This window comes from Euleptes europaea, chromosome 9 (genome assembly GCF_029931775.1).
Source record: "Euleptes europaea isolate rEulEur1 chromosome 9, rEulEur1.hap1, whole genome shotgun sequence".
Classification (NCBI taxonomy): domain Eukaryota; kingdom Metazoa; phylum Chordata; class Lepidosauria; order Squamata; family Sphaerodactylidae; genus Euleptes; species Euleptes europaea.
The window spans coordinates 88961283-88974060 of record NC_079320.1 but is presented as its reverse complement, the minus strand read 5'-3'; the positions used below and the strand labels follow the sequence as shown (position 1 = coordinate 88974060).

The following is a 12778-nucleotide window of genomic DNA, read 5'->3' as shown; positions in this document are numbered from 1 at the left end:
GTGAGGCAAATAGGGGTTGTGGTGGCGGGAGGAGAAGGAAAGGAAAGAAAAGGAAGGTGGATGTATGCAGACTGCTCCCCCATTTCTTAAAGATACGTTGTGGGGGGAAACAGCAGCACTTCCTCTTGCTTGGTGAGTGCATCGTGGTGGGGACCTTTGCCCTAGGGATGCCAACCTCCAGGTGGGACCTGGGGATGCCTCAGAAACACAAAAACTTCTTTATTCGGCCATTTTGAGCAGAACTTTTACAGAGAGTGAGTACTCTATCACCCTCTCTGGTATACCGACAAATGGCACTCCTAATATGCTCTGTATATTACACAGAGAGTTAGGGATGCCAGCTTCCAGGAGGGACTTAAGAACATAAGAAAGGCCCTGCTTGATCAGACCAAGGTCCATCAAGTCCATCAGTCTGTTCACACCGTGGCTAACCAGGTGACTCTAGGAAGCCCCCAAACAAGACGACTGCAGCAGTGCCATCCTGCCTGTGTTCCACCACACCCAAAATAATAGGCATGATCCTCTGATACTAGAGAGAATAGGTATGCAGCACGACTAGTATCCATTTTAACTAATAGCCATGAATACCCCTTTCCTCCATGAACACGCCCACTCCCCTCTTAAAGCTTTCCAAGTTGGCAGCCATCACCACATCCTGGGGCAGGGAGTTCCACAATTTAACTATGCATTGTGTGAAAAAAGTATTATGGGAAAAACTTCTCCCTGTCCACTCTCTCCAAACCATGCATAATTTTATAGACCTCTATCATGTCTCCCCTTAGCCGCCTTCTTTCCAAGCTAAACAGCCCTAAGCGTTTTAACCGCTCCTCATAGGGCAGTCGCTCTAGCCCTCTGATCATTTTGGTTGCTCTTTTCTTGACTTGGGGATCCCCTGGAATCGGGGATCTTCCAGAATTACAGCCCATCTCCAGACTGCAGAGAACAGTTCCCCTAGAGAAAATGGAGGCTTTGGAGGCTGGACCCTATGGCATGGTACCCCACTGAGGTCCCTGTCCTCCCTAGGCTCCATCCCCAAATCTCTAGGAGATTCCCAATCTGATTCTGGCAACCCTACCCCTACCCTCCATCCTTTGCTGAGGCTGGGGGTGGGTGGGTGGGACCTGACCACCCTACTGATCACCACAACGAGAGGACAAAACAGGAAAAATAATGCTCACATAGGAAAAGGCATCACCTGGCTAAAGGTTCTTCCTTGCCTATACAAAACTGGAACATCTGTGATACTGCTAGGCTGGTATTCTTCTTCCAGATATCTATTTTTTGCTAGACTTAATTAGGACCACCTCAGTGGGGATCAGGGGAAGGAGGGAGACCCCTCCTCACCTCCCTCCCCGTACCCGCCCCACCTCTAGTGCTGCCATCCATCCATACATTGAGAAGGGCCAACTTCAACCAGGTTGTCTCACTAAGGGTAGCTGTGCTAGTCTGTCCATAGCAGCAGAAAAGAGCAAGAGTCCAGTAGCACCTGAAAGGCTAACAAAATTTCTGGCAGGGGATGTGAGCTTTCGTGAGCCACAGCTCACTTCTTCAGACTGTATTGTCCGGATTATGCCTGGGATATCTGCCAGGATTTTGTGAATGAATTAATATCCAAAACCTTCTTCCAATGAAGAGTTCTAATAAGACACACCATGACATCTTTAAAATATTGCAATTCCATTCTTATACAAGATTCTTTTCCAACTTACCATGCTCATCCAATAGTATGTTGTCAGGTTTGATATCTCTGCAAAATAAGGAATGAAAATACGTTATGTGGCATTCTGAATAGATGATGCTTGGAGACGTGTGTATTCTTTAATCAGAAAGCTAAGAATGTAGGGTTGCCAACTTTGGGTTGGAAAATTCCTGGAGATTTTGGGGTTGAAGCCTGGGGAGGGCAGGATTTGGGGGAGGAGAGAGACCTTAGTGGGGTATAATGTCATACAGTCCATCCACCAAAGCAGTCATTTTCTCCAGGGGAACTGATCTCTTTTTTTCTGGAGATCAGCTGTAATTCCAGGAGATCTCCAGGCCCCTACCTGGAGGTTGGCAACCTTATAAGAATGTCTTACATTAAAAAAAGAGGAAACAGACAGAACATGCACACCAATGTGAATGATCTAAGGTGTGGCTATAAGGAGTCATTGAGTTTATTTCCTTCTTTGCTGGCCTAGAAATCTCTAGAAAATATGCTAAGTTCCTGCTGAAAACAGCATTCAAAGAAGACTTGGGAATGTATGACCTCTTGGTCTAGCATGTCTGCTGGAAAGAACTATGTATTGGCACACAGATAGGGTTGTCAGGCCACAGCTATTGACCCCTGGGAGGAAAATGGGAATGGAGGCCTGATGAATCCACACTCTCAATGCAACTGTGATCACATGACTGGACTCTTTATCATCCCATTGAAGCCATCATGGATGGCGTGAATTCACCTCAGCCAAGAACGCAACAGAAAGCATTGTGTTTACTGACAGTGATGACTCTAAAAGTAGGGACCATTTTCACTTAGATGTAGCCCAGTTTGTACCTGGGGAGTGACAGGAAGGAGGATTGCCAGACCCCATTCCCAGCCACCTGCCTCTCTCTCTGGGGCTCAGTGCCTTCTGAACTAGAGGGACCCACCTCCCCATCGTTGGGGCCTGGGGAGCTGCTGTGGGTGGCTCAGGTCCATCTTGCGGGGCGAGTGCTGGTTGGTCGCCCTCCTGGCCACCATGGCGACGGCTTCTGGGCACCTTGGGGCTTTGCCCAGAATGGCATGGGGTGTCGCCGAGGTGCAGACATGAGTGGAGGGGGTCTTGAGCGACCGGTCCTGCTCTCAGTGACCCCTGCACCGGCTGCAGCTGCCTCCTCACCACCGCTGGTGCCTCAATCTGTCCAAAGAGGTTGCCCTCGCCAGGGTGGGCACCCCTCTGGCTGCCAAAGTCGCCGTTGACACTTGGCTGCTCCCCCTGCCCCCTTGCAGCTCCAGCCCTCTTTCTTCCCCTCCCCCTGGCCTCTGTCCAGCTCACTTTGCTGTCTGATTGGTGGTGGCTAGGGTTCTGCGGGTCACACCCACAGTGCAGAATGGGGGATCAGGACTGGCAAGTGGTGTGCAGTCTCAGGTAGGGCTGTTGATTCAGTTCGGCCCGAACCAAAAAACAGCCGAATTTCTCTCAATTTGGCGGTTTTTCAGTTCGGACGAACCGAACTCAAAAAGGGGGGGAACCGGGGAGCCGAATTGGCCGAGTTCGGCAGTTTCGGGCCCTTTCCCCCATCCCACGCGCCTTCAGGGAGCTTCCCTGGAGAGACGCGGGTGCTCTTTAAACAGATCTGCGCCTCCCGGCCGGGAACAACACATCTGTTTAAAGAGCACCCCGCGCCTCTCCAGGGATTCCCCCTGAAGGGAGGAGGGGTGCCCTTTAAACAGATCTGTGCCTCCCGGCCGGGAGGCGCAGATCTGTTTAAAGGGCACCCCGCGCCTCTCCAGGGAATCCCTGAAGGGGGGCAGGGTGCCCTTTAAACAGATCTGTGCCTCCCGGCTGGGAGGCGCAGATCTGTTTAAAGGGCACCCCGCGCCTCTCCAGAGAATCCCTCTGAAGGGGGTAGGGTGCCCTTTAAACAGATTTGTTGCTCCCGGCCGGGAGGCGCAGATCTGTTTAAAGGGCACCCCGCGCCTCTCCAGGGATTCCCTGAAGGGGGCGGGGTGCCCTTTAAACAGATCTGCTGCTCCCGGCCGGGAGCAGCAAATCTGTTTAAAGGGCACCCCGCGTCTCTCCAGGGATTCCCTGGAGAGGCGCGGGGTGCCCTTTAAACAGATCTGTGCCTCTTGGCCTCCCGGCCGGGAGGCGCAGATCTGTTTAAAGGGCACCCCGCCCCCCTTCAGGGAATCCCTGGAGAGGCACGGGGTGCCCTTTAAACAGATCTGCGCCTCCCGGCTGGGAGGCGCAGATCTGTTTAAAGGGCACCTCGTGCCTCTCCAGGGAATCCCCCTGAAGGTGGGGCGGGGTGCCCTTTAAACAGATCTGCGTCTCCCGGCCAGGAGCAGCAGATCTGTTTAAAGGGCACCCCGCACCTCTCCAGGGATTCCCTGAAGGGGGGCGGGGTGCCCTTTAAACAGATCTGCATCTCCCGGCCAGGAGCAGCAGATCTGTTTAAAGGGCACCCCGCGCCTCTCCAGGGATTCCCTGAAGGGGGGCGGGATGCCCTTTAAACAGATCTGCGCCTCCCGGCCGGGAGCAACATATCTGTTTAAAGGGCACCCCGCGCCTCTCCAGGGAATCCCTGAAGGGGGGCGGGGTGCCCTTTAAACAGATCTGTGCCTCCTGGCTGGGAGGCGCAGATCTGTTTAAAGGGCACCCCGCGCCTCTCCAGGGAATCCCTGAAGGGGGGCAGGGTGCCCTTTAAACAGATCTGTGCCTCCCAGCTGGGAGGCGCAGATCTGTTTAAAGTGCCCCCGCGCGCCTTCAGGGAATCCCCCTGAAGGCGCGCGGGGGGCCGAATTGTTCCCTGAACTCCAGATCCCCCCAAATTTCCGGGGATCCAAAGCGGGGTAGTTCGGACTTCGGCACGGCCCGAATAAAAACGGGCTGAATTTTGCCGAAGCCGAACTATACCGAATTTCCCCCCCCCAACAGCCCTAGTCTCAGGCCCATCCCTCCAATGGCTGCTGCTGCGTGTGAGGCTACTGGTGTCGGCCGGCCCTCCACGGTCCCCTGGTGCGTGGCTGGGGCAACCCACCTGCCCCTCCCCAGCCTCTGCTGCACTCCTCTGAGGTTGGGTGGGGGCAGAGCCATCCTCTGTTCTCATTTGCCTAGTCCCAACCCTCCCCCACCCCTGCACCACCCTCCGTCTGGCCCTGGTGGATGTGGGGGCATGCCCACTCCACCAGACCTTTGTCTAGTCCCACCTCCCTGCTGCAGCCTCCCTGCGACCCCCTGGTGGTCGCATGCCTCCGCAGCAGCCTGGTCCCTGGCTCTGCCCCCTCTGCCCTGCCCCCCCCCCACTGGCATCCGCTTCACTGTTGTTTTGTTTAAAATGCTGAGTTTGGGGAGCTGGCCGTGGCACAGCAAACATCTTAGGAGGTGGATCAGCTGTGCCCTTGCTGCGCTCTCCATGGCCAGCCCCCCCCCCCAGGATAGGGCTGCCTGAGTCCATCAATTTAGAAGGCAGAACATAAATGCAAGTCATGTGTATATTTGTTTATTATAAATTTTAGGTTTTTAGTAGAATGGCAGTTGTTTGAAGACTGTGATATTTATTTCAATTTAACATTAATATTCTGCACTAATTAGAATTTCCTGTTCTTTTTTAAAAAATCTCTCTCTTAATTTCAATCTCTGGAAAGGTACCACATCACATACAAGCAGCATAAGCAGCTTCATTACTCACCAGCCTAAATCTCTACTATCATGGCTTGTCCTGAACACAGGAAAGGCTGGGCAGCCTCTGGCTTTTCAGTTGTGAAAAAAGAGGGACAGAGAGAACTTTTTTCTCCTTCTCCCATAATACTAGAACTTGGGGGCGCTCAATGAAGTTGGTGGGCAATATATTCAAGATGGACAAAGAAAAAAAAGTCTTTAACCAGTGAGCTATTAAATTGCGAAATTCTCTCCCAGTGGATGCAGCCTTGAGCTTAGATGGCTTTAAAGGGGGAGTAGGTAGATTCATGGAGAAAACATCCACCAGTGACTACTGGCCATGGTGACCAAAGGGATCCTCCAAATTCAAAGGCATACCACTGAAAGGCTCTGGTGTATTTGTTGGCCCTCCAGGGCAACTCATTGGCCACTGTGTGGAGAAGGATACTGAACCTGATGGACCAAAGTCCTGATCCAGGACAGCTCATATGTTTTTGTGGTTGTCAGAGATTACATTTGGAAAAACAGAAAACTTCACAAGGTCTTCTTAAAATAGAGCAATCTTCCATGAACTGTGTAACAGGCTACTTGGGAGCAAGGCTAAGAATACATTTCCCACATCAATACCTACTTCAGTAATATGAAAGGAATATCACCTGCAAATGTTATCTTCTCTGCTGTTTTTATGTTAATGTTGGATAGGCATAAAAAAAAGACTGCAAGATTCCAATCAGTGCTGTGCAACACACAGGAACCTTGGTCTGAAGTAAATAAATTTCTATGAATTGAGGTCACGCATTTGATTCCCCCCACCCCCACCCACGAAGAACACCTGCAAGAGGATGGGAAAGGGTCCTTCTATTCCCCCTCCCACTTATCTCTCAATCAGAACTCTTCAGTCATTAGAGGTTCACCAAGCAGTGACGCTTCTGAAATTTATATAGAAGGCACTCATAATATCAATTTCTTTAGCTTGTACTAGTTATTCCTATTATGAGGTAAATGTCCTTGACCTGAAATTATTACTGCACAAATAAAAAAAAAACACAGATGTATTATTTGTTGCAATTACATCTGCAACGATTGCTATTCATCAAACGAAGCGGCTGAGACTAGTTGGCACACATTGAGAATTGATTACTTTACAGGATCTCAGTGGCCATTTATGCTTGGTTATTGGCCACATGAACCCAGAGGAACTGCCCCGTGGCTTTTTTTGAGTTATTCATGCATTTTGCATCCTTCAGGGGTCACTTAGTGGCCCCCACACACTTGCTCCGCAGCTTCAGAAACCTCTTTATAATGAATTTAAATTTTACCCCAGTCCCAGGGCGAAGCTACCTGTGGCAAAAATCTTGAATAGTAGTAACTTTGGGTTAGTCTTCCCACAGCCCCATTCTTGCCCCTCTTCTGCTCCTCCCTCCCTCTCACTGGTTCTTCCCAGCAGTCATCCAACCCCTCCCCTCTGGACAGGACAAAGTAATCAAGCAGCCACGCTGCCCCCATTGCCCTCAAGCAGCTGGGCAAGCCACCTGGCCAGGGCAAGTCCAGCTGCAAGCCTTACTCCAAAGGCGGCGGTGGCGGCAGGGGGAAACCATTGCTCAGGAAAGCTCTTGCTGGAATACATTTTGTCAGACTTGGAAAGGGTGCCACCGGACTGCTGCTTTGTGTCTGTTTCCTACCCGGAAACAGCTCCACGGCTGCCCCTGCTTCCACCCTGGTAATCTAGCAACCCCGAGCCGTCGAGCCAGTGGCACGTTACTCTATCAGTTCTGTTTGCTGGACTAAATTCAAATAATGATGGGGGGAGGGGGGACACTCATCGCTCCAGCCTTTGAAAGGGCCAGCAGGGAAATGGCGCATTAACCACAGATCAGGAGCTACCCCCTTTCCCCCTTTGGTTTTGGAAGAGCAGCAGCCTTGTTTATTGTCTAAAAACCACGAGGCACAGGGAGGGCGATGGATCGAGTCATTTGGCTGGCTCATGAGAGCTGTTTAAGCAAGCAGTGCTTTGTCCTCCCCCCCCCCCTCACTTGCTCTTGGAAAAGCAAAATTCTATGTGTTTGTATGTCCCATTCTGGGAATGGAGCAAATACTTTTGAAATTAAATGGTATAATCCGGCATGTTCTCATGTAGAATAATCTTTATTTTAATGGTGCATTTTTGTGCAGAGATTGTGGCAGAGGTTCTCACCATTTTTGGGGATTTCTCACACCGTCATCGCCCTGGTGGATGAAGGTGGGGGCTGGGTCTTTAACTCGGCTGCTGTAGTCTTCATTGAAATTAATACATTTTAATATTTTATGTATTTATATAATTTTGTAGCTAAAATTGTGCTTAAAAAAGAAGAGGGTTTAGGATTCACACATGCATAAGGGGAGGGGAAAGAGCTGCATGACACCAAGGACAGATCGCACTGACCACTCCCCCACTAGCTCGCATTTTTGCCTTGGCAGTATGCAATGGGAACACTAATCTACAATCATCCTCAGGATTTCTTTGGGGCAGTATAAGCCCCCATGCATATTGTTTTGAGAATTCAGGTCAGAAAACTGTGCGTCAAGAGAGCATCAAAGCCAAGGCAAATTTCTCCTGCATAAATGGCCAGTGAAATGGTTTTGATTGCTAAAATTAACTTGAGTTTTTTTAAAAATGGAAATGTAATTTACAGATTAATGCAATATCCTGAGTTCAGCAATCAAATCATCACAAAGGTGGAGAGACTCAAGTATGTTATGCACTGATCAAGCACAGATTATTAGATATAGAACAGTAGGACTTTAGAGATTGGCATCTAGTAGATGTTTACCACTCTGCTGGGAGCCTTCCCCCAGCAGTCATTCTATACCTCAATATTTCACATGCCTAACCGACCCTAACCAAAGAAAAACCTATATGCTTGCTAGACTAAGTGTTCTCCCATCTGCTATGCTGCATGGGAGATTTAGTAAAGTCCTCTATTCAGATAGGGCTTGGTCATGTGGGGAGAGTCCTGTTCAATTGTCCACTGTATGTCAGAGATTGGCTTCAATTACTAGACCTAATATTTGAGGGCAGAGAATGCTTACCTGTAAGCATTAAGGTTTATGAATGCACAGGATCCACTAATAATTGATGTGGTAGCAGGATTCTTACAGAGGGCAATTAAAGTGAGTGAAAGTTTGTGTAATTCATGAGGCAATCTCAGGGCTCTGAAGAGAGTAATCTATTTATTGCGTTAAAAACTGTTTTAGTGCTAATTTTATGGAGGTGATCCTAAATCGTGTTTTATGTTTATGCAGACGCTATTGTTTGTATTACTAATGCCAATAAAGGCTTTGAATTCGGGGCAGGACATGAATTATGTAAATGTGACCTGCACAAAAGTATGCATTTGACAGATTAACTAATTTTTTTAAAAAAACCTGTCCACTATACAAGACACAAACAAACCCTTTAGGAAGAAGAAACATATGCAAATCAAATGCCCGGATCATTAAAAAAAAAAGCTAAACTGCCTTTCCCTACACCTGTATTACAGCTTGCTAGCAGCATGCACAAAAAATAAATCCAATTTAGAACTCTCAACTAAAAGCTCAGTTGTTTTGAGCATTTGCAGATGTTCCCCATAATTGGTGACTTAATTACTGTTCAAGCTGTGAGGAATTTGCTGTCACTGTCCACAAGATTTTGCTACTCAGTTTTTCGCGATGTGCGCAGCACCCCTAGCCTCCTACTAGCTTCCTAGAGATAGTTCTTTTATGTTGGTTCTCACAGTTGGGCTTCCTATAAAGAGCTGAACTGCTAAAGATCTGTCTGCAAAACCAGTATTGAACATTAGTTCAAGAGTCTGAGACTTTTCTGAGCCTGCAGCAGGTACAGAACGTGTGGGACTGATCCTCTCCATATTTAGAAAAATAATATTGGGAAGGTGGATTATATGTACTTGTTGTTTAGTGTGCTAGCTATATCTTGGCAAAGTATCCAGTCTTTTTCCAATAATTGCATTTGGCTGTTTTTACAGGGCATCTTGGATAAATTGCAAGGTGTTGTGTAGAGCCACGCTGGAAATGTATTTTTCGTGGCCTTTGAATTGGCAGGGTCTGTGGTTGCTCACCCATTTTCCTGCTGTAATCATGGGTCTGCATCAAGGTCTTTGCAGAGGATCTACACTTTGCTCTCTGCCTCCTGTTTCCAGGCTCATTATTTTGCCTTCTGCCAGAGCTGTCTCAGTCTGAGTAGAAATAGGTATGGATTTTTCCAGTGACAGGTCTGATTCTAGAAGCAAGCTTTCTCTTATAAGAGGCATACTTGTTTTCTCAATAAACCGATCTCTAATCGTGTCATCTACCATACTCCCAAAGTCACAGGAGACAATCAGGTCTCCAAGAGCAGCAACAGATGGTAGAGTTGGTTCCCCGGGTTTCTGCTCATGTGGGCAAAATTTGTAGCAATTAGCTGCCATATTCACTTTGGGCACAAAACAATTCTTCAATGCACTGAGTTCAGTCTCATATTTAACATCTGCAAGGGGGAAGGCGTGGAAAATACATTGCTCTTCCAAGAGTGTGGACAAGCAGTGAACATTAGACTCCAGAGAACTCTGTGTAGGGTTGCCATATTCCTCCGGTTGGTGGTGGGGTAGGGTTGCCTGATCCAGGTCAGGAAACCTCTGGAGATTTGGGGGTGGAGCCCGGGGAGGAAAAGGACCTCAGTGGGGTACAATGCTCCACAGCATCCATTTTCTCCTGAGGAACTGATGTCTGTAGTCTGGAGATGAGCTGTAATACTGGGGGATCTCCAGGTTCCACCTGGAGTCTGGCATCCCTAACTCTGTGTAATATACAGAGTATATTAGGAATGCAATTTGTTGGTGTTGCAGAGGGGATGACAGAGTACTCACTCTCTCTGTAAATTCTACTCTTGAATGCCATCCCAGGTACAAATCATGCTGCCAACCAACCTGAAAACAGAGTGAGTAGAGGCAGGAAAAGAAGAGCATCCTTAACTGGAGGCATTTCTCGGCATTGAGAGGGGTGTCCTGGTATGCACTTAAATCAAAATGATTAAAAGAGGTGCATGATTTGCAGTCAAGAAGATCAGGTCCAGATGCCTGGGAATGTTTGCCAGTATCCTAACATCCCATCCCCTTCAGAGAAAAATCTTACTTCAAATGCAATTCTTGGACTTGTTGTCTCCAAAGGTGCTTTAGAAGTCCTATCTACATGGCTGGCCAAAATTACATTCTTATCAGGCAGATTGACTTCACAACCCACCCAGGGCTGCTGGAGTAGGAACCCAGATCTAGGCTTTGAGGGTATGGGCAAGTGGAAGCAGCAGGACACTGGCCCAGGAACTGCTCTGTTGGCCGGGCAAAGGCAGAGGTTGGGGCTCCTCAAATCCTGATACAAAATCCTCCCTTTCGAGTTCATTTCAAGGACTCCAATGAGGAAATTTCATCAGGCTGCCCCCAACTCTCAGTTGGTGTGGAGTTCCATATGCAATGGAAATGGCCATCTCCAAATAATAGTTATGGTGATAGGATGAAAGAGTATAGTTAATCAACGGGACACTTTCCAATTACTGCTGCATGTGATGCAAATTCAAAGTAGTTTCAGACCATAAATTCATAGTACCAAATGGGGATCTGTATTTTATGAAGATGTTTTACTGTTTTGAAATATTTGATCCCATAAAAACCGTTCAGTTTTCAATAGGAACAAGAAAAAGTAATATGATTAGTAACTATGTGATGATGCCAAGATTTATTCTTGTTTTCAGCTACTTTGCAGCAAATCAGTTACAACTCAGGGTTGTAAGTGTTGTCCATTATTTTATTGGTCTGACCAATAAATTTGTATTCTTGCAGGCAATCAATACTAAAGCCTCCGAATCCTCTAATCTTCTGCAATGGATCTAACAAAGACTGTTTCCATCCCTGAAAACTCCAGGTTCTCCATTTCTGAGTCACAAAGGGAGAAATCCTAAACAGGACTACTTGGAATTAAGTCCCATTTTATACAATGGAGCTTACTCCTGGGAAAGTGTTCTTAGGATTGCAGCCAAAAGAAAGGAAGAAAGCAAAAAAATATGCTTATAGAGCACAGCTAACTCACAATTCACACAAAGTAGTTCGCACACAGTTCTCACAATTATAATAAAAACAACACATTTAATGTAACATCATGAAGACTGGATAGATTATAGTCACACCATTATTATAAACAAGTGGGAACATGCAAGACTTGTGTGTGTATTCCTTCTCACTCTTAGCTGTGGCTCCTTCCCACCATTGCTGCTGCTCCCAGGTAGCCTGTCACGGCTCCCCCTCCCCAGGGTTGCCAGGTCCCTCTTCGCCACCAGCAGGTTTTTGGGGTGGAGCCTGAGGAGGGCAGGGGTTGGGGAGGGGAGGGACTTCAATGCCATAGAGTCCAATGGCCAAAGCGGCCATTTTCTCCAGGTGAACTGACCTCTATCGGCTGGAGATCAGTTGAAATAGTTGGCAATCCCATTATGGCAATCCTATTAGAGCATCACATCCCATGACTGAGAAGTGTACTTAGAATGGGAGGAAATCCTCAGAGCTGGAATTTGAGAGCGATAATGCAGAAAAACTGAATTGCTGTTCTTGTTCAACTAAGCAAGTGGGCTGCACCCCCTTTTCCCTCTCCCACGCTGCCTGCACCCAAACAACAAACCAGGAAACTAAGGGCGCTATTCAAACAGGGAACCATATTCATTAATAGAGGAGGCAAAGGACCCTTACACAAATCATCTGTTTTTCTTTATGCCAATAAAGGTCTGATTTGATTTGATTTGATTTGATCATCTGTTTTTCCCATCCTCTCTGGACAAAATGCCCGTCAAATCACTGCTTTGATCTCAAACAATGTTATTTTTTTTACTTAAGGATTGTTCACTTACCGGTGAATGATACGATACCTCTGCAAATAGTCAAGGGCCAGCGCCAGCTCACAGATATATAGCTTCACTGCTGCTTCATTAAATTGAACATTCTGATGCAAATGATAACGCAAATCTCCTCCCAGCAACAGGTCTACCACCATGAACATGTCTTCTTCATCCTGAAAAGAATACCTGGAGAAAGAATTGTGGAAGTGAGATCCTATTGGCCATAGAAGTCCTGACTCCAAAGAAAGGAGAGCAGAAGATGGAGATACATTTCAAAGGTAAAAATTTCCTTAATGCAAGACATTATTCTTCTCAATACCATTAGACTTTCTCCTTTAACTAATATATATAGATCTCTGAGGAAATGTTTAAATCTAAGAATGGCACTTCCAGATAGCAAAAACACTAGCCTGAGATCTCATTAGTTTTTATCAATATATTTAATTCTCCAAATGGCCAAATCTGTGGATACAAATCCAGAGACTGGTGTCATGAACAGACAAGACAGATCTTTCAACAAACTTGAAAAAAGCCCGTTTACAAA

General features: G+C 47.3%; 1 protein-coding gene across 2 annotated transcripts in view; it reads right to left on the bottom strand.

The window, feature by feature from the left end:
* STK32B (serine/threonine kinase 32B) overlaps nucleotides 1–12778 on the bottom strand; it is a 64140-nt gene that overhangs the window by 21724 nt on the left and 29638 nt on the right. For both annotated transcript variants that reach the window (XM_056855618.1, XM_056855619.1), the window contains exons 3-4: nucleotides 12247–12420; nucleotides 1710–1747 (exon numbers count right to left, since the gene is read on the bottom strand). In XM_056855618.1, coding sequence (XP_056711596.1) covers nucleotides 1710–1747; nucleotides 12247–12420 — 212 coding nt within the window. The remainder of the gene's footprint in view (nucleotides 1–1709; nucleotides 1748–12246; nucleotides 12421–12778) is intronic.